This window comes from Silene latifolia, chromosome 10, assembly GCF_048544455.1.
Source record: "Silene latifolia isolate original U9 population chromosome 10, ASM4854445v1, whole genome shotgun sequence".
In the NCBI taxonomy this organism is placed as follows: Eukaryota; Viridiplantae; Streptophyta; class Magnoliopsida; order Caryophyllales; family Caryophyllaceae; genus Silene; species Silene latifolia.
The window spans coordinates 158422561-158445976 of NC_133535.1; the positions used below are offsets into that span (position 1 = coordinate 158422561).

Below are 23416 nucleotides of genomic sequence, written 5' to 3' on the forward strand. Positions count from 1 at the left end.
TTGTACTTATCTAGTTGGTCTAAATCTACGATCTACATAATTTATGTTTAAATTTGTTAAAAACACGTATTCACATACACTGGTTTATAAGGAAATAACGTAATCTACTCTTGTAAATAAAAATTGCATACATAAAAAACTTTACATCCGGATAAAAGAAATATATAATCTAATATAATCAACTTTAACATATGTATGTAATTCATTTGCGTTTTATGTTCGATCCCGTATATAAATGTTATTCCTTCTTGAAATATGTAATTTTGTTTTAAAAATTATGTAATTCAATTTCATTTACTTGCATTTGTAATTCATTATGCGTATATGTTATTAATTTTATTTACACGAAATGTATAAAATTATTTCATAATATTAATTCATAGAATTTTTTCATAATATTATTTCATAGAATTTGTTGTAAGACGGAATTTATCGCATGTTTGAAAAGACGGAAATGTGATGAAATAAATACATTGCACACTCAAGGGTCCCACCATAACATGAATTTCCAAAAAAAAAAAACTACATTAATGACGTGGCGCGCTGAGGATTGAGTATTGTCTTTTGTATTAATATAGATAAGAATGTTGCAATGTTTACGGGTTTACGAATCGGGTCGGCTCTGGGAAATTAAACCCAGACCCGTACCCGAAAATTTTATATTTGGTCTTATCCATCGGGTCCCAAAAATTAGACTCATACCCGATCTATTAGGGTTTGACCCTAAGAATTAGACAAACCTCAGACATCTATATTGGTATTAGAGCTGGCAAGTCTGGCCCGACCCGAACCCGAAAATATTGTGACCCGAAATCGACCCAACCCGACCCGATGACGACCCGTAACCCGACACGATCCGATTATCAGTGACCCGAACCCGACCCGATTATCAGTGACCCGAACCCGACCCAGACCCGACCTGATACTGACCCGATTAAATTGATGACCCGACAATTATTAAGCTTAATTTCGATCAAAATAAAAGTGATTTTGTGTTGAGATTGATATGTTTGACTTAGTAATGAATTTATTAAACCGAATAATAGGCTAAAACCTAAATTTAATGGTAAAAAATTATAGTAATACGATTAAGTTACCGGACCCGATAATGACCCGACCCAAACCCGACCTGGCCCGACACATCTTTTGACCCGAATGACACGACCCGATAACGACCCGACCAGACCCGAAAGGGTATGCTGACCCGATATGACCCAAACCCGATATGTCCCGACCCGACCCGACGTGACCCGACCCAAACCCGACTCGACTGACCCGATTGCCACCTCTAATTGGTATTCATATTGAAATTTTCCTTTTTTATATACGACGTTTTATTTTTTTCGAGATGATCCTTTAACTTTAATATTTATAAATATATTTAACATAAATAAGATTATACATCCAGTTGTATATGAGCATGGTACAACCAAGGTAAAACAAATCGAGCTTATGTGTATTTTTTCTGAGCTTATTCAAAGTTATATTTTTATTGTGTAAATGGATTCTTTTATTTACCTCTGTTTTGTTAGCTCAAGCTCAAAGCTCATACAACAATGATGATTAGCGTTGGTTTCACATGGTATCAGAGCGTAGGTTCTGATCCGTCCAATCAATTTTTTCGCTTCCGCAACATTTGATCACCTTACTCATACTTTATCTTATTTTAATCATCTTACCCCACAACAATACTTATTTTAATCACATTACCCCACAACAATACTTATTTTAATCACATAATACCTTCCCTCTCTCCAATCTCCTACCCCACTACAATACTTTACCATATAATACTCCCCTCCTTTAATTTCCCGTGTCCTCCATGAAAGGGGAAGATTATTAAGAATATGAGGGAGTATAAAAAAAGGCTTAATTTCCATCTCTTAATCTTTCAGCTTTTTAATTCGGTTTCAGGTTTGTGTTAACTATTGAATTAAGGCCCTGTTCTTTTGGACTTATTTTTGCTTAATTTAAGTTAAGTTCAGCAAAAATAAGTTAAGTTCAGAAAAGTTAAGCAAAAATAAGTTAAGTTCAGCAAAAATAAGTTAAGTTAAGTTCAGCAAAAATAAGTTCAGAAAAGTTAAGCAAAAATAAGTTAAGTTCAACAAATATAAGTTAAGTTAAGTTCAGCAAAATTAAGTTCAGCAAAGTTAAGCAAAAATAAGTTAAGTTCAGCAAAATTAAGTTCAGGAAAGTAAAGCTAAGTTAACTATAAATTCATACACGTTTTATAGTATTGATAAGTTTTAAAAAATTACGATTTTCACAAATTCTCTTTTTCGACCGTCATGTGCGACAAGTGTCTACTTCTTGATAAATATATAGCGACCATTTTAGAGTAAACAGTGACTACTTTTTATGACTAAAACATGAACATTTTTTTCGAAGTGGTCGCTATTTACCTAATGCTAATAGTGGTCACATTTTACCAAAAAACACGGAAAAGACCGTCGCACCATAGACTATAATGACCAGCTGCATAGGATAATTACAATTTATCCAAAATTATTAGTCACTATTAACAAAAAAAATGTTCGATTTTTTTTTTTTTGCTTTTCTCAATATCAACAACAACAATAATAATAATGAAAGCGACTTATTATTGTTAAAATAATAATAATAATAATAATAATTATTATTATTATTATTATTTAAGTTCATATTCATTTAGTTTGGAAAAGTTAAACAAATATAAGTTAAGTTTAGAAAAGTTCAGCAAAAATAAGTTAAGTTCAGCAAATATAAGTTAAGTTACGTTCAGTAAAATTAAGTTCAGAAAATTTCAGCAAAAATAAGTTAAGTTAAATTCAGCAAAAATAAGTTCAGCAAAGTTCAGCAAAAATAAGTTAAGTTCAGCAAATATAAGTTAAGTTCAGAAAAGTTCAGCAAAAATAAGTTAAGTTAAGTTAAGTTAAGCAAATATAAGTCTAAAAGAACAGAGCCTAACTCTCTCTAGATTTTTTAGTATCTCAATTACTTGTTTCAATTGGTCTCCCTTGTGACGGGTTACCTATTCACAATCATTATTTGCATTTTGGTTCATTTGTTATCCATTGACCGTAATTGCTAATTTTTCCTTAGTATTTAAGTCAAATATAAAAGTAAACAAATAATCGGGATGTAGCTAGGAAATAGTTGACAAGTTCGAACATTTGTGTTGTTTATATTAAGGGTTGCAATTGTTAATGCATGTTGGGGCGTTTCTATTTCCATTTTTTACCGTATTAATCAATAGTTATTTATTTCCTTTTCAGTCAAGATGAAGGTGTCTAGCATATCAGAATGGCACATGGTGATATCATTAATTGTGGCAGCAGCTTCTGCAAGCCCGACCCGGACCGTTGATTCTGATTATGAAGAATATTCGAAATTTTTGGATTCCCTAAGGGAAGAACTCGGCCGTGGGACACCAAAAGTGTGCAATATTCCAGCGACCAAAAAAGCAAATAATGACAAATTTGTTTTGGTGAACTTAATAGTACCCTTTAATCGGAACACAATTACCTTAGCCTTAAGGGCTTCGGACGCTTACCTTGTCGGTTTTCAAGACCGGGACTCGAAAAACAATAAATTACGGGCCAATTTTTTTTCGGACGAGTACAAAAAATTGCACGGTAAATATAAGAGTATCTTTACGGATGCAGAGATTCTAGGACCGACGCTTCCCTGTGCAAGCAGTTACACTGATCTAGAAAAGAAAACCGGTGTTTCGAGGGAAAAACTAAAACTAGGGGTTAGTAGTCTTCAAACTGCCATTAGTGCGGTTTATGGGAAGGATTTTACGACTAAAAATGTAGCAAAGTTTGCTTTACTATCTATTCAAATCGTTGTTGAGGCAGCGCGATTCAAATATATCGAGGAACAGGTGAAAAATCATGGAATGTGGGATTCTTTCGAGGCTGGTGCTAGTATCACACATTTGGAAAATAATTGGAGTAAAATTTCGGAAAAATATCATAAATCATGCAAATTAGAAGGAGGTGATTTTACTGAGGAAGAAATGAAACTTGGTCTCGTCCTGTATAAATGATCCGGCTTAAATTCGAACAATGGTTAGTCTCCTTTGAGACGGTCTTGCAAAACTATTTTTGTAAGATCAGCTCTTTTGGGACTATGTCCTTCTCTAGTATAATTATATTATATATACACTTAAAAAGTAATAAGTCGCTACAACGACACCATTTAGAAGGTAATGTAACATTTCCTCGATGTGTATAGGAATAATGTAATCGGGGTAATGTTGTTGTATTAAAGAGTTCAATTATGTCGTCTACATACATATCATCGGTATGTGAATTTGTTTCCGTATTTTAAATAAATTTCCTCGTTTTTCATAATTCATTACCATGTATAAATACAAGGCATTAATTTTAGACAATTCGGCGTAAGTATACATTATATCTACCTGTCAAGGTAAAGTTTTAATTCAAAACATTCTCTATTTTATACTCATTTTGTATCTATCTCAAAACGCTTCGTCTACCTTCTTTTTTATACCGTCTTCCCAACATTAAAAGTAAGTTAACAAGAGAAGGTTGGAGATGAAATAGAAAAAAATCAGCAATTCATCATATCCTTGATCTCTCAAATATCAACTAATTAGAAACGGCTAAACATAACTATTAGTATTCCATCTAATAAACATGTGTATTAATAATATTTAAACTACTTCTTCCCTCATGTTTAACAGGTTCTTTACGTTTTTATTCTTTTGTGGGGAGTATTTTCATGAAACTGAAACGTAAAGAACCTGTCGAATAGGAGGGAGTAGTAAAGGTTATCTAAATTTAGTACAAATTTAGATTTCCCATGAAGGTAGATTCGTCGTCACAATACAGTATAGAACATAATACTCCCAAGTCCCTACTGAACAGGTTCTTTACGTTTTTATTCTTTTGTGAGGAGTAGTATTTTAATGAAACTGAAACGTAAAGAACCTGCTGAATAGGAGGGAGTAAAGGTTATCTAAATTTCGTACAAATTTAGATATCCCATGAAGGTAGATTGATCACCGCACAAAATGGATGCAAGCTTTGACAAGAGAATTCATATGTGTAATAGAGCACTTCCGTCGAAAAGTGTCCTTATAACTAATAAACTCCAAATTAGGGGTGTCAATAAGCACCACACTGTTTCTGTTTTTGAGATGCTGATATTTGTCAACAAGGCACAATAATCTCCTAAGAGAATTAGAGGTAATGATGAGTTGATGCGCTTTCATCCACTCACAGTAGATGAGAGCGAGGTCTTCAAGGATACGTTGGAGAGTACTTGTGTCGCAGCAACATCCTTGGTTGGAAGCATCGACAAAATTCGAGCCAATAAATCATTTGGTAAACTTGTCAATCTATCCACACAAGACGGCCTCAATAAACTTCTCCTTTTATACGACCTTGTATGGTTCCGGTCTATACTTGTCATCGCTCCTCCTAATCAAAACAACAAAAATTGTTAAGAGAGGAACAAACATATAAAAAAAAGTAGCAAACTCGACGAGATAGAAGGAAGAGAAACGTCGTTATCCCGCCGGTGCCCTCGCCGCGGTTAGGGTTAGAAACTTAGAAGGGGAGGTTTTGTTAAACGAGATAATGAGAAACATGTAATTTTAAGGTTTCATATAGGGGACCCCGGACCCATATCCACCCGGTCCCAAAAATCATACCCGGAAATTTTAAGACACCCGCGGTGACCGGATATAGTTTCATACAACTTTGAGTTCAATTGTAGCTAGTTGGCCATGGAAACGTGCATCAATTTGAATCTAATAGGGGAATAGGGCCAGAAACCAAGGAATGGGATGGAGTTTCAATCCATAGGGGTACCGGGTTCCAAATCCGTTCATTCTTAAAATTGTTTGGTTCAATCTAAATTTGTAAGATGAGGGAATTGAGTTAGAAACCAAGGGGAGAAAGAGGGTATGAAATTTCGGGGGTTGGAATGGAGTTAGAATTCACTGGGTATCTGTTAAACAAAATAGAACGATCAATCGGATTTTTTGTTTTATTCCTCAACCGTCATATAAATAGTACAGCCAACATTAGGGCACAAAGCCCAATACCGAGCTAACATAGACCAATGGGCCGTTACGACTCATACAACGCTATCACCCCCCCCCCCCCCTCAAGTTGGAGCATACGGGTTCAAAATGCCCAACTTGCTAACTAAAGAAACGAACTGAGAGACTCCAAGTGCCTTAGTAAGAACATCCGCTAATTGAACAGTAGTAGAGACATGAAGGCGCGATAAGACCGGACTGAATAGCATCACGGACAAAGCGGCAATCAATCTCGATATGCTTGTTCCGTTCATGGAAGACCGGATTCTGAGCAATATGAAGGGCAGATTTACTATCACTGAAGGTCGAGACCGAAGTCAGGTGTGGAATGCCGAGATCCTCCAGGAGGCCTTTAAGCCATTTAACTTCACAAGTTATGGCACGCAGGGAACGATATTCGGCTTCAGCAGACGATAAGGAGACAGTAGGCTGCTTCTTAGTTTTTCATGAAATAGGGGACGAGCCCAGAAAAACAAACCAACCCGTCAAGGAGCGACGAGTGTCAGGACACTTGGCCCAGTCGGAATCACACCAACCCGACAAATGCATATCAGACCGAGAAGAGAGAAGAATACCCTGACCGGGTGTACCCTTCAAGTAGCGCACCGTACGAAGCGCGGCATTCCAATGATCAAGTCTCGGGGCACTCATGAATTGGGACAAAATATGGACCGAGTATGAGAGGTCCGGGCGAGTAACCGCGAGATAAACCAAACGGCCTACTAACCGGCGATAGGGCTCCGGGTTAAAAAGAAATTGACTGCTACTACAGCCGAGCTGATGATGCTGCTCCATAGGCGTAGGGGCAGGCTTAGAGCCGAGTAGCCCTACCTCCGAAATAATGTCAATGGTGTATTTACGTTGACATAGAAAGATACCGTCTGAATTACGTGCCACTTCAAGGCCTAGGAAATATTTTAATTCGCCCAAATCCTTCATATGAAATCAGGTATGCAAATACTCTTTAAAAGATTCGAGGGCCGGTAGGTCATTTCCGGATACAATTAAGTCATCCACGTAGACAAGTACATTCAGACGGACAGATTCCTTCACAAATGTAAACAAGGAATAATCATAGTAGCTTTGAGAAAAACCGTACCTTTTTAAGGCAATACCGAGCTTAGCAAACCAACATCGAGGGGCCTGTTTGAGACCATACAACGACTTTTTCAATCGACAAACAAGACCGGGCACTGGAGATTTAAACCCCGGAGGCAACCGCATATAGACTTTGATAGTGGGTTTGTCGCACTCCCCAAATCAAACAAATAACTCAACTAATGTAGTAGGGTAGTCGAGGTCGAACCACAAGGAGATCAAGTTTGAGTATTAGTTTTGTCTTAGATTATAAGTTAGCTACGTGAATCATGAAATTGGTTTTAAACTAATTAACTAAATTAATAACTAACTAAGACAATTAAAGTAAGAAAGCAAGTAATAGAAATGGTAATTCAACAAGAGAAGTGAAAATGAGCAAGGAAAGATTAAGTTGTAAATCAAATGATTAAAGGGCCTAGAACTCGGTTCTCCCACAACGATTCATAATTCCACGTCACGATTCCCTAGGCTAATTTCTCGGGTAGACAAGCAAGGGAGAGATGGCTCTAATTCGCCTACTAACTCCCTCTCGGGCTCATAATAGGACACTAGCTCTACCCACCAACCCCCCTATCGGGTTCGAAGGTCGGAATCCCTAACTCAACACCCAACTACCCCAAAAACATGCATTTTTCCAAGGTGGTCAAGTAATTGGTCAAGGTCACTAAGCACTCATCGTATTCCGGGTCATCCCACTCCTCCTCTCGGAGGTCGATTTCAAACGCTAGCCTAGAGGTACCCTCCCTTGGTTCTCCCTTTCGGTCTCAACCTAGGTTAGTGATAAGACCAACTTCCGGGTACCCAATTTACAACCTAACCAACTCTCGTTGGTGGACAAGGGTTACAAATTGACACTACCCAAAATCAATCCATAAGCCAAATCATTCCTCTAGACTACCCTAACCAATTTCCCCAAACAATTAACCTTTATGAGAATCAATTAGTGAAATTACTCATGTCGGGTCAAACCGAGTCCTAGTAAAAGACTACTCACTAATCATGTTTCTAAAGGCAAAAGAAACAACAAAGATGGATTCTTTAAGCATAATCATGGTGGAAGAATAAATTCTACTACTAATCATGCAATAATCCAACACAAACTAGGAAGAAAGACAATTAAATCTAAGAATGGGTGAGAATTAAACTAAAAGACACAACCTTTAACACAAATAACTCAAAGATTCAATCTTTGACACAAGAAAGTTAAAGACTCAATCTTTGAGAACAACAACAATGGAAAACAAAGAAAAGATGAACAAGAAAGAGAATAACATCAATTAAACAATAAGAAGTAGTATTCAAACATAAACAATTAAACAAAACTTAAAAGAAGGCAAATGTAAACAATTGAAATTAAAGAGTGAAATAAGAGTAAGGAATTATACCAATAACATGGGGACTTGAATTGATGGAATGAATAACTTGGATAAACAAGAGATTGATTAAACTAATTAAGTAATGATTACAAATTTTATTGAAGAAATATTGAAAGGGAAATATTTAGGGTTCTACAAATATTGAGAGAGTAAGAGAGACTAATTTCTAATCTAATTTCTAGTCTAGTAACGTGTAATGTTCTGAGTAAGTGTATAGGTTGTGGTCTTTATATACCACTTCTACTAATCTACTAATTACTACTACTAATAATAATAATAATAATAATAATAATAATAATAATAATAATGCTAAACTAATATTAATGATAATACTAATCCTAATGCTTCAAAACCAATTACACGGTTCAAAGACAAAAACAAAGAAAAGCAAGGACCAAAAGGGGGAAAAGGGGGACGCGTGAACAAAACGCAGCAAAAGGGGTGTCCTGCCGGCACGCCGGCGGCCGGGGCTTGTGCCGGCAGCGAGGTCAATGAAGCAAAGGGAAGAAATAAGCTTGAAGTGTGTTGTGCCGGCTAGCCGGCTGCCGGGGCACCGGCATGGAGCACAAAAATGATGCGAGGGAGTTGAATTGGTGCGTTTTGCCGGTATGACGGCTGCCGGTCCCTATACCGGTAGCGAGGACTTCACAAAAAGGAGGAAAAAAGTGTGTGTTCTGCCGGTTGAGGGAGTCGACTGCCGGGGCACCGGCACGGAGAACAAAGCTTCATAAAAACTCAGTTTTCGATCCCGAGTTCGAATTCAATTAGTTCAGATGGCTAAACTGAAATGGTGATGGCGGCTTCGATTCCGAGCTTGATTGTGGAGCACGGAGGAGCTGATGGTGTCGGATGGCGTAGGAGGTGATGATGTCTATGAAGTGGTGTTTGTGGAAAGTGTATAAAAATGGTGGTGAGCTCGTGTGATGATGATGAGTATGAATGGCGATTGAAGGAGAGTGGAGTTTGATGCGAGGGTAAATGTGATTGAACTTGAGGACGGAAATGGTGGTGTATGCAGGTGATGTCGAATTGGATTGATGGTGATGAATGGTGTGCAGGGGAACGTGCAGGAACAATGGTGAATGATGCGAAAAGGTGAAGACGGGTTTGGAGTATGGTGATGTCGGGTTGATGATGATTGACTGAGGCAGAGGACGTCAATGGTGCTGATGAATATGGTTACGTTGATGATGTGAATGAATGGTGATTATTGCATCTGATGGAGGTGGAATTTGTGATGGCTAATTGGTAAATCTGGAGAGAGCTTGAGTGCTTGACTATTTTGTTCACAATTTGGACGATGAACTCAAAAGTAGCAGGGGGGTTTGGATTTTAGTCAAGTCAAATGGCAAGCTTGACTTTGCTAAATGCAATCCATTCCTTTTTCCTCATTAACTCCTCCGTAATCTGTCTTATTTCCATCTCGTTTTACTCGTTTTCCGTCTCATTACTCCTCCTTACCTACACATTATTAAAAATAAAGTGATATTAATATTAATATTAAATAAAAATTCCGACTAATTAATAAATATAACTACGACGACTATTATTATAAATTAGTAAATAAATGAGCTAGTTAGACAATTAAGCACGCAAAATCGAGTCGTAATAAGATATAAATGTGGGGGTAAATACGACTAAAATACTACTTATCAGACTTCCTCTTCCAAATCACCATGAAGAAATGCATTATGGACATCCATTTGATGCAAATGCCAATTCTTTGCGGATGCTACAGCTAAGAAAGTACGCACCGTCGTCATCTTGGCAACGGGGGCAAATGTTTCATCGTAATCGACCCCCTCTGTTTGATGATTTCCGAACACAACCAATCGGGCCTTTAATCGTTCAATGGTGGAGTCGGACTTATACTTGATCTTATACAACCATTTACTTCCGAGGGCTTTCTTACCAGAGGGCAGCGGTTCAAGTACCCATGTTTTATTATCAAGGCTCGCATTTCGGCTTCCATGGCATTGCGCCAACCCGCACTCTGTACGGCCTCCTTGAAATTGCGAGGTTCGGTATGTGACGTTAAGGCTGCCAAGTATGAACGGTGCGGAGTCGAAAATTTATTACAAGATAAATAATTAGCTAGAGGATACGGCGTACCTGAGGTTGACGATGACACATGCAGGTGAGAGGCGCTAGATGGACTATTATCATCACTGTCGTCACTCCCGAAATCAAGTACATAATCCCGGAGATTCGGATTTGGCTTTCTGACCCGTTGGCCACGACCCAAAGAAGGAGAAGGTGGAGAATCCTCCGTATCAGATTCACTAGAGGAGGATGTCCCATTTGTCGTTCCAGCCGCGGTGGAGGGAGTATTAGTAGCAGCCGTTTCATTCCCAGGGGCGGCATTGTCGTCAGTGGCGTCGATATAATTGTCCCAATCAATGACAAAATCATCGGAAGTGCTCGGGGTGGAATCCGGACCAGGACGTGAATCATGCGAGGACAAAAAGGGAAATTGATCTTCATAGAATTTCACATCACGGGAGACAAAAAATTCTCGTTTATCAAGGTCATACAAATACCACCCTTTTTTACCAGACGGATACCCCATAAATACACACTTTCTACTCCGACTAGCAAACTTATCCCCTTTGGACAGTTGATTATGTGCAAAACACAGGGACCCGAAAACACGAAGACATGTGAAATCAGGCGGTTTCTTGAAAATTAATTCACACGGAGTCAACCCATTAAGAAGACGTGACGGAGTACTATTAATAACAAATGCAGCAGCTAAGGCACATTCGCCCCAAAAATTAATAGGAAGACCACCCTGAAATCGTAGGGCACGTGCAACATTCAAAATATGTTGATGTTTTCGCTCTACTCGCCCATGTTTTTGGGGTGTAGCGACACAAGAAGACTGAAATAATATGCCTTGTTCGGAAAAAAACGGCTTTAAGGTATGAAATTCTGTCCCATTATCGCTTCTCACAATTTTTATGTCAGCTGAGAACTGTCGTTTAATCATTGCGATAAAGAGTAAAAATTTATTGTATACGTCGGTTTTGGAATTTAACAAATAAATCCATACTCCACGCGAAAAATCATCAACCAATGTCAAAAAATACCGTGCCCCTGACGATGAAGGGACATCATACGGTCCCCATAAATCGCAATGTATCAGTTCAAAGGCATTTAAACTTTTATTATTGCTCAACGGAAAACTATTACGAATGTGCTTAGCTCGATGACAAACCTCACATGGTTTTGACAAAGAATATTTGCTAGAACGAAAGAAAGGGAGCAATTGAACAATTTGCTCGGATGGATGTCCCAACCTATTATGCCATAAAGTAAAAGATGACGAGCTTGCCACTACATTTATTTCCTCCGGTCCTTGACGAAGATAATAGAGTCCATCTAGCCTTTCACCCGTGCCAATCGCCTCCCTCGTAGCCCGGTCCTGTATGGTACACAAAGAAGCATTGGTTACAAGTTCACAGTTCAAGACATCACTTAATTGCGAGACCGAAATCAAATTGCAGGTTAATTGAGGCACATATAAGACGGGGTCTAGAGAGATGGTTGGTGTGACATTTACTCGTCCGATTTTTGACGCAAATATTTTGGAACCATCAGGCAAACCAACAATACGATGGGGAATATTACGGACATCACAAAGCAGAGTATAATTACCAGTTACATGATGGGAACACCCCGTATCAATTAACCACTTACCGGAATGCACATGGGTAAGTGTGCCATACACATTTACCATAGATGCGGAAGCGGACTGTGCGGGATCGACAGATGAAGACGCAGGGGTGTGGACAGAATTGCTTGCCTCAGAACGCATTCCTTCACTTCGACCACCATTGCCCTCATCACGATGACGACCACCATTACCTCGGCCTCCCCCACGGCCACGAGCAGAGGAGCCACCACGACCTGACCCGCCACGCCGGAGAGCTTTCAATTCATTGTACCAATCAGGAACCTCCCCGATAAGGTCGAAACACATGCTACGGTCGTGTCCTCAACGTTTGCAGAGATTACAATATAATTGTTGACGTTCAGTCCGAGTCATTTGAGACGGGGGTTTATTAAGAGGATGCAGAGTCGGCTGAACATGAAAACTAGCAATTTCAGATATGGGTTCGGGAATTTTATCGACACTACGGACTCGCTCTTCCTGACAGAGCATATGGAATGCCTTAGCCACGGTGGGCAGGGGCGTTTGAGCGAGAATGACAGAGCGGAGGGAGGAATACGGGGTAAGAAGAAGGCCGAGGAGAAACTGATGCAAACGATCAGATTCTCGACGCTCTATGTGATGCTTAGCACTCGTACAACTGACGCAACACTTACATTCAATTATCGGCTGATGTTTATCAAGTTCATCCCATAGTTGACACAATTTTCCGTAATATACCGCTATTGACATATTATCAGTTTGACGACATTCTTGAAGACCTGCTTTGAGTTGTTGAATTCGTGACCCATCAACTACGCTAAACTGCTCATGTAAAGCATCCCATAAGCTTTTAGCGTTCTCAAATTTAGGGAGCAAAGCACGTACCTCAGATGTGATTGTATGAGACAACCACGATACAAGCATAGAATGAATCGTTTCCCAATCCTCGGCCGTACACGGGGCCTTCGGTTCGTTAATGACACCATTAACAAAGACATACTTGCGACGAGACTTAAGCGCAAGGCGAACTTCATGTGACCATTCATCGAAATTATCGAGGGTAAGACGAACAGGGGTGATAGAGTCACCGGGACAGTCTTGAGGACCTAAGTAATACGGAGAGGTAACATCAATTTTTGAACTGGAGCCGTCACCAATGGTCATGGTGGCGGCTAGGGTTGAGGATTTCAAGATTTTAATTGTTTTGTGTTCACTGATACCATGTTAAACAAAATAGAACGATCAATCGTATTTCTGTTTTATTCCTCAACCGTCATATAAATAGTACAGCCAACATTAGGGCACAAAGCCCAATACCGAGCTAACATAGACCAATGGGCCGTTACGACTCATACAACGCTATCAGGTTGGGGTAACTGATCATTAGGTCGGGTCGGTTTCAGTTTGCAATATTCTCGGGTTCGGGTTAAGTCATGTGAATTGGGTCACACTGCTAGCTCTAGACGTGACCAAGGTGACCACCAATAGGATTGAAACTGAACCCAAGTCATGAGTATCGAATATAACCATTATTCACCATAAATTTACAAGATTATGTAATAATCTATCTAATATAACATTAATCATTTTTTTCGTTTAACGAAGTGCGCATTTAGTCGCATTATAATAAAGAGGTGGGGGAGTCAAACATGGTATTTATTATCCACAATACCTTCATCTTAATCACTAGGCTAAGACATTTTCAATATATAACATTAATCATGGGAATGAGTGTCAGGATGCGGTCTATAAGACAAACATGAATCATGCAATGTCAAGAACCCGAAATATATATATATATATAATTTGAGGCTTGACCTAGAGCGCTGAATCGTTGCGGGCCAGCTCAGCGCATCTTGGTTTCATGGGCCGTGATCCAGGAGGCCATCCCGGCAATATGTCATCCTCGGGCTGGGCTTGGGCCGCAACTTTCTTGGCCCGGGCCGGTCAAACACTAACTTATTAAAAATACATAGGCCCCGCCCCCGGCCTTGGCCCGCTACTAAGTGGGTCGGGCTAGTGTCGCACCAACTCAATCTAGCACTGGCTCGGCGTAGCCAGGTTTAGATTTAGTGCCGTGCCTGGGCTCCACTTCCCCTATCCGGCCCAGCCCACACTGGCCCGACCCACCGTACACCCCTAGCTTGGCCTGTCCCCAAGACAAATATTTAGGATTTTGTTTCTTTACTTTCAAATTACTTGAAAAACTTATTTTTCTAGGTTGTTCTCTTTTATTCGTTTTGGCAATTTATCTAAAATAGCAGGAGTAATCAAATTAGCAATAGCAATCGTGACAGTAATAAATGTAATACTATTAACATCGGGAGTAGTGAATGTCTTTCATAATGTTTGATAAATTATGGTATAAGTGAATATCTTATAAATCTTTTTATCTCATGCTTATTAATGTGTGTGTATCCTTAGGACACCAGTTAGAAAAATCGTACTCCGTAAGATATATCATTGGAAAAATAGAAATATATGGAATTAAATGAACATTCTGAAATAGAAAACGTTAAAATCTAACTGAACGGAGGGAGTACTTGAACTACTTGAACTATATGTGTTTTTGTTAATGTAGAGAAAGTGCTTTATTGCAATGCCTTATATAACCGTGGTTGAGTACGACGTTTATGACCCACTGCCTCAAATTTAAGAAGACACTCAAAGAGCTACCAAAGGCATCCAACTCATGTTCTATAATGTATTGTGACGATCAATCTCCTTCATTGGATATTTAGATTTGTATGTATTTTCGATAACTTTTACTCCCCCTCCTATTCAGCAGGTTTCATTAAATTACTTCTTACAAAAAAATAAAAACATAAAAAAACTTGTTGAACATGATACGGTACTAAATAATATTGGGATTGTAAGGACGGGGAAACCCGAACCTTCCCTCATAGAATTCAAGGTACAAGTTGGCGACATAATTAACTCCTTAAACACAACAATAACAATATTACACTGGTTACAACGCCATTTTTCCTTAGATATTACAGTCGATCTAAATAGTTTTGCATAAGTGCATATTAGAGAAGTAGAGTGTCCCAAAAGAGCCAATCTTACAAAATAGTTTTGCATTGCAAGACCGTCTCAAAGGCATCCGACTAACCCGTCTTAGATAAATGCGAGAGCGGGATGACCATCATCCGAATTTAAGGCGGATCCTCCTTTATACAGTAGGAGACCAAGTTTCATTTGTTCCGCAGTAAACTTATCAAGTTGTTGTGTGCATTTACGAGATTTATCATGATATTGGTTAGAGAGAGTACTCCAATTATTTTCCAAACTTGTGATAATGTCACCGGCCTCAAAACTGCTTTTCATTCCACGATCTTTCACCTGACCCTCGATATATTTGAATCGCGCTGCCTCGGCAACCATTTGTATAGAGATTAGAGCAAACCTTGCTACAATTCTACCCATATTCGTACCTGCAGCATTAAAATCCTCCCCATAAACCTGTTTAATGGCCGTTTGAAGACTCGGAACCCCTATACGTATTGTTCCTCGACGACTACCGGCCTTATTTTCTAAATCAATTCTACAGGGAAGCTTCGGAAGATACTCGTATAATTACGGCTCAAGGCGCTGTACTCGTCTGAGAAAAAATTGGCCCGTAATTTTTTAGTTTTCGATTCCTTGTCCTGAAAACCGACAAGATAAGCGTTTGAACCTCGGAAGGCTAATGTAATGATGTCGTCGTTAAAAACCAAGTCCGCCAAAACATATGATGACGATCTGGCTGCGTTGGTCACTAATATGTTACACACTTCTGGTCCAACGCCGAGATCCTTCCTCAAAGAATCTAAAAACGACAAGTATTCCGTTCCGGAACCATAATCAACGCTCCAGGTCGAATTCGCAGAAACTGCTGCCAAAATCACTGCCAATATCATGCACCATACCGATATAATACTCGACACCTTCATCTGAGACGTAAAATCAAGTACATACAGTTACTTGTCGAAAATTCAAGGTTAGACATTGTATAAAACGAACACTAACACATTACGCGCACCCTTCTTTACTTGTAGAAAATGAAAATTACAATTTAATAATTTTTTTTAATAAATCTTGGATGAAAGTTTTGGAATGCAATCTGTGTAGCGAATCAGAGTGTATTTTATACGGAAGCGTAAAGAAAAATATTATGTGAAAAGAGTAAGACGATAATAATAAATTGCACTCTTACAATAATTTTATTATCACTCAAATAAATTGGAAATATACCAATTATAAATAAACACTCACACTCTTAACTCACTAATATTTCTACAACTCACAAACTCTCTTATTGTTTGTTTTGTTTTTATGAATACATTGCTCACACAAATGCTAGCTATTTATACTACACAACACACTATTGAAATAATGGCTTGATTTGCTTCTACACACAAAGTCTTACACACATGTGTAAAACAAGTAAGGTAGGTGAATGCTATTCACTTCTTGACTTACCTACCATACTTTGCTTTCTTACTTGCCATGGTTGGTGGAACTAAGATAGAGTAGTAGTTGATTAGTTTAACACTCCCCCTCAACGACTACTCTCATATCAGAGTTAGTCTAGAAGTCATACCAAGCTGCATTCGGAACTTCTCAAATTTTGGTCCACTCAGACCCTTGGTAAAGATATCTGCCACTTGATCATCGGTCTTGACATAGTCCAGATGAATCTCACCCCTTAGAACCTTTTCTCGTACAAAATGGTAATGTACTTCAACATGTTTTGTTCTAGCATGAAAAACTGGATTTTCTGCTAATCTCATTGCTGACATGTTGTCACAATAAACCTTCACTCCAGAATCAACTGGTTGATATAGATCCTTCAAGAGTTGTGTTAGCCACACACACTCTTGTGGCTGCCATCGCTGCTGCTCTATACTCTGCCTCTGTACTCGACAATGATACAGTAGGTTGTCTCTTACTACACCACGAGACAGCACCTGAACCAAGACTAAACGCATACCCGGTAGTTGATCGACGTGTGTCATGATCACCGGCATAATCAGCATCACAATACCCGTGAATTTCAGATAATTCACCACTTTGGTACAATATTCCATAGTCAATTGTTCCTTTAATGTACCTCAATATACGTCGTATTGCTTCCAAATGAGACTTCTTTGGATTTTGCATGAAACGGCTAACCACGCTTACCGCGTAAGCGATATCAGGTCGAGTCAATGTGAGATATATAAGACTTCCCACGAGTTGTCTATACATCGTCACATCCTCTAAATCTTTTCCCTCTGTAGAACACAGTCTAACATTAATCTCGGTTGGAGTCGACACTGGTTTGCAATCGAGCATCCCGTACTTCTCCAAAATATCCTGGGCGTATTTATGTTGACAAAGAAATATCCCACCTTTGGTTCTATCTACCTCTAGACCAAGAAAATGCTTTAGCTCTCCAAGCTCTTTCATATGAAACCTTATTGAGAGATTTGATCTTATTTGATGAATCTCTCTTTCATCGTCTCCAGTGATGATAAGATCATCCACATAAACAAGGACCACTGATAACTTTCCATCTCGAGCTTTCACGAACAAGCTCGAATCTGCAGGAGCAACTGAATAACCACTTTGCAATAAGAATTCAGCTATCTTACCATACCATGCTCGTGGCGCCTGCTTCAATCCATAAAGAGCTTTCTTCAACTTACATACATAATGTTGATCAGAACTCTCAAACCCTTTTGGTTGATCCATGTATATGTCCCTATCAAGCTCGCCATGAAGAAATGCATTCTTCACGTCCATCTGCCACAATTTCCGTAAATTACTAGCAGCAAGTACTAGTAAAACACGTACCGTGGTAATCTTCGCAACCGGACTAAATGTTTCATCATAGTCTAGCCCATATTGCTGAGAGAATCCTCGAGCTACTAAGCGTGCCTTGTACCTTTCAATAGAACCATCTGGCTTGGTCTTCACTTTATACACCCACTTGCATGAAATGGGTTTAACCTCACTTGGCTTTGGCACTAACTCCCAAGTTTCATTTTGATGAAGTGCTTGGATTTCCTCTTTCATAGCCTTCATCCAATCTTTGCTACGAGCGGCCTCATCGTAACTACTTGGCTCTTTCACGGTGTTCTCCACCATTGCTGCATTTGCATATTTAGGATTTGGCTTGTGTGGCCGGCTAGTTCTCCTTACTTGTTGCTGACTATCCTTATCTTGGATAATGACATCTTCAACCTGACTCGGTCTTAATTCCTCAGGAGTTCTGTTGTGTACCCCTGTTGTCCAAGGACTTTTCTCTTTTGATGGTGAAGATTGAGATTCTTCACTTTCTGATTCACCATCACTCTCGCTTAACTGATCATCTATCTTATCCTTGAGTTTTTCCTCAATCTCCTTTGAGTCTGGCAGTAACACGGCTTGTGGTGACCACCAAGATGATGCTTCATCAAACACCACATTTCTTGACACATGATACTTGTCAGTAGTTGGATCACAGCATTTCCAACCTTTCCTTTGATCATCGTACTCAAGAAAGATACAACGAATTGCCTTCTTGTCAAATTTGGTACGAAGATGATCTGGAACGAGGACATAACATACACACCCGAAAACTCGGAAATGACTCACAGCAGGTTTTAGCTTCCACAACTTCTGAAATAGAGAGACATATTCTAGTCTCGCTTGTGGTAGCCTATTTATCACATGTGCAGCTGTCTTCATGCATTCAGCCCAGTAACGTGGAGGTACAGTTTTGGCATGTACCATACTTCGGCATGTTTCAGCGAGATGCCGATTCTTCCTCTCTGCCACTCCATTCTGTTGTGGAGTGTTTGGACACGTCAACTGACGTTTGATCTTACAATCTTGTAGATATCGTGTGAATTATGTGGATGTGAACTCTCCCCCATTGTCTGTACGTAGACATTGAATCTTGCTGCCAACTTCTTTTTCCACTTTTTCTTTGAAAGTTTTGAACTTGTCAAAAGCTTCTGATTTTTCCTTCAAAAAATCAACCCACACATATCTTGAGAAATCATCAATGAAAGTGATCATGTAACGATAACCACTAACTGATGGTTGCTTCACCGGACCAAATAGGTCAGAGTGAATTAACTCCAGAGGTGTCTCCGCCTTGAACTTTGACTCCTCATATGGTAGATGATGTGCTTTGCCAAATTGACACCCAGCACAAACTACATCTTCTTTCACATCAAGTTGTGGAAGGCCATTGAGCATTGATTTACTCATCATGACTTTCAGCTTGGTGTAGCTTACATGCCCCAGGCGTGCATGCCACAAATCAGCCGTCTCATTTTTTCTAGCTTTGTCTACATATGCCGTTTGAGCGGACATTACGTAGACAGATTCCAAACGTCGCCCTTCCATGATAGGAGATGAATTTCCCTCCAAACTTGGATACACTTTCACATCATTAGGCCCAAAAACAACATGGTTTCCCGAAGCTGCTAGTTGTGACACCGATATTAGATTTTTCGTCATACCTGATACATGATAGACATTATCAAGATGAACTTGCTTGTTACTATATCTTGGGATAACCATGGCCTTGCCAATATGAGTGATTGGCAACTCCGAGTTATTTGCAGTCACAACAACTCGTCCACGCTTGTACTCTGACATGCTTAGAAACTTCTCTTTGTCTCCCGTCATGTGATTCGAACAACCTGAATCAATTATCCAATCATCTTTATAATTGATTAAGTTATCACTTTCCGCGACTAATGCCATTGATTCGTGCACTGTCGACTTCTTGCTTGAACCTTCTTGTTCAACTGAATATGAAGCTTGAACATCCCATTCAACTTCATTATTTTTGTGCTCGTTTGATGTTGCGACATTTCCTTCTGCCGATTTTAACCAACAATCTCGAGCATAATGTCCCTTTTTACTACACTTGTATCAAACAACATCTGGGCGCACCTGACCTCTTTGATGGTCTGGTTGTCGATCTTGACGAGCTCCCCCTCGTTGGAAGCCTCTTCTTCCTTGGCCTTTTCTGAATCCTCCTGGCTTTCTATTTGAACTGCCTTGAGAACTCGACTCAGAATTTCTCTTGTCACCTCCTTGGTATGACTTTTTATTACCAAAGAGAGCCTTTTCTTCTTCCTTGATGGATGCTCCAGACATTTGCTTATCTAGAGCTTCTAGGTTGGCTAACATATTTTCAAACTCAATAAGAGTTGGTTGTGTAGCCCAACCTCGAATTCTTCGCAACAAGAGTCTTGAAACCTGGCCTTAAACCGAAGATAATAATTCTTCGCATCCTGGTATCCGTGATTGGATTTTCAGGATCCAACTTTGTGATTTGTTCACACAAAGTTTTGACTTTGGTAAACCACTCGTTTACCGACATGGTATTCTGTCGAACCGACATTAGCTCATTCTCGAGCAACTGGAGTTGAGAATCATTCTTCTTTGAGAACAACTCTTTTAAAATGTCCCATGCCTCCTTTGGTGTTTCTGCATCTTTGATGCGGTACAGCATATCGTCTCCGACGGTTGTCGTTAACACGTACATAGCCTTTCCGGCTTTGACCTTCCACTTCTTAAGCTCTTCTTCTCTAGCTGGTTTGGCGGTTCACCACCGCCAACAATGCTCCAAAGATCTTGTCCCAACAGATAGAATTGCATACGTGTGCTCCACGTACTGTAATTTCCATTGTTTAACTTCTCAATACCACTAGTTGAAAAGTTGATATCTCCCATGGTGACTTGATGACGCCTGGCTCAATCAAGTAAGCTTGATCCCCGACCAATTTGCTTCACGCTCTCGATCATGCACACTAAGATAATATTGATCCCGGATCAATATTTGGACAAGATAAATAACACTCCGCCTTACTGGCTCTGATGCCAAATGTAGCGAATCAGAGTGTATTTTATACGGAAGCGTAAAGAAAAATATTATGTGAAAAGAGTAAGACGATAATAATAAATTGCACTCTTACAATAATTTTATTATCACTCAAATAAATTGGAAATATACCAATTATAAATAAACACTCACACTCTTAACTCACTAATATTTCTACAACTCACAAACTCTCTTATTGTTTGTTTTGTTTTTATGAATACATTGCTCACACAAATGCTAGCTATTTATACTACACAACACACTATTGAAATAATGGCTTGATTTGCTTCTACACACAAAGTCTTACACACATGTGTAAAACAAGTAAGGTAGGTGAATGCTATTCACTTCTTTGACTTACCTATCATACTTTGCTTTCTTACTTGCCATGGTTGGTGGAACTAAGATAGAGTAGTAGTTGATTAGTTTAACAATCTGTGATGTAAACAACATATAAAAAGTAATGTTTTTGGGATATTCTCTCGGGTATCCCTGAACTTTTTCGTTTTCCAAGATCTACCCCTTTGTTTTCGAAAAAAAAAAATTGATTGTCAATAATTCTTGGCTACAAGTTCAGAATACGATAAACTTTTTTTTTTTTCAAATAGAGCGTCATTAAAAGGTCTTCAGTTTGAAAAAAAATTTACCGACATCTCAACTCGTAGTCAGGAATTATGGTCGATCAAAGTTTATTCGTTAAAAAAACTTTGACCAATCATAACTACCGGCTACGAGTTCAAAAAGCGGTAAAAAAATTTCAGGCTTTCGACGAGAAAATTGGTTTGAAAGAAAAAATTACCGTTTCCTGGAGTCATAACAGAGAATTATTATCGATCAAAGTTTTTATGTGAAAAACGATGAGTACATCTTAGAAAACGAAAAAGTTCAGTGTTACACGAGATAATATCCCAAAGTTTTTATTGGACGAAATTTTTTAATGTGGGACCCATAAAGGCATAAAGCTAAAAAGTGTTGTAGCCAACCATTGGAGCGTTATGTAGTCGAAGAACAAATTAGCTTAAAAAACCGACTTAGCAAACTAAGCTACCCTATTTTTGTTTGTCCATTGGAGATGCTCTTAGATTGCCCAAATTTATTCATCTTGGCAATTTCTCATGTCGACGAGTACAATTTTATTTTATTAAATTCGTAAATTTTCTTCTATATAAAGTTAATTAGTGATAGACCCACCATTAGGGATGGCAATGGGTAGGGTCTGGGTAGGGTCCGCTTAGACCCGGACCCGACCCGAGATTTTCCCTTTGGACCCGTACCCGACCCAGACCCGCAAGGGTCTAAAATTTGAGGACCCATACCCGGACCCTATGGGTAAGGGTAGGGTCTGAGTCTACCCGCGGGTCCAAGTTTCAGCCACTTTAATAACAAGATTAACAGCTATGTGGTCTATAATATTAAAAAAAAAAATTCATACTACTTTAACATTATGAGTTTATTAATCTGCCGTTAATGGTGGTTGTCGGTCGCCGGCTATTAGAGAGGTGGTTGTCAGTCGCGTATCAGTGCTGTGGTGCTGGTTTTCTTGTGTCAATGGTGGAGTGGTGGTATTGTTAGTGGTTGGGTTTTATCACTTTATGGGATGAGGGAAGAGAAAGATACTTTAGTTGGGTTTCTACAGTCTGCCAGTATGAATTCAGAAAAGTTGTAATTTTGATGTTTTTTTTTTCTTTAATAAAGGGTCTAAGGGTCGGGTATGGGTCTCATAACTTAGACCCGGACCCGGACCCAAAATATTTTCTTAAGACCCATACCCGACCCATACCCATTGGGTCTGAAAAAATGAGACCCATACCCGACCCATTAGGGTCCGACCCTCAGGGTCTGGGTCGGGTCCCCGACCCACTGCCATCCCTACCCACCATTCCACCAACACGGAAAATAACCATACAACGTACATATCCTAGCTTCATACGGGGTATTTTGAAGTGGTTCAACCCGACAATGTACATGCTCTCTAGTCTCTAACCAATCTTGGCCGAACTCATTTGAGTCTGAGCATGGCTGCATGGGACACAATACTTGAAACGCCCCAAGGCCGGCCCCCAACATTACCAATTGCAACCCTTAATAAACAGAAAATGTTGACCTTGTCAACTATTTCCCAATTATTTATTTACTTTTATTTTTGACACATATACTGAGGAGAAATTAATAACTACGATAAACAAAAATGCAAATAACAATTAAGTTATTCACTAAAAATATCATAAAAATGTAAAAGGTAAACAATTACAGAGTAATTGATATACTAAAAAATGCAATACATACGTAAATATATGTGACTTGACTACTATATCAACGAGCATGTCACATTACGACATTGTTTGGGGTAATAATTTCTAAGAAACACGCGAATTGGACAA

At 39.1% G+C, this 23416-nt stretch overlaps 2 protein-coding genes and 1 pseudogene across 2 annotated transcripts; 1 reads left to right on the forward strand and 2 right to left on the reverse strand.

Annotated features, from left to right (window-relative positions):
* Positions 1–3259: 3259 nt before the first annotated feature.
* LOC141608735 (ribosome-inactivating protein lychnin-like) lies at positions 3260–4125 on the forward strand. The gene has a single exon (XM_074428079.1). It carries the CDS (start codon positions 3260–3262, stop codon positions 4028–4030), a length of 771 nt encoding a protein of 256 aa, XP_074284180.1. The 3' UTR covers positions 4031–4125.
* Positions 4126–12526: 8401 nt separating this feature from the next.
* LOC141608736 (uncharacterized) lies at positions 12527–13348 on the reverse strand. The gene has a single exon (XM_074428080.1). It carries the CDS (start codon positions 13346–13348, stop codon positions 12527–12529), a length of 822 nt encoding a protein of 273 aa, XP_074284181.1.
* Positions 13349–15020: 1672 nt separating this feature from the next.
* Positions 15021–16590, reverse strand: LOC141606618 (ribosome-inactivating protein lychnin-like; annotated as a pseudogene).
* Between the last annotated feature and the right edge of the window lie 6826 nt (positions 16591–23416).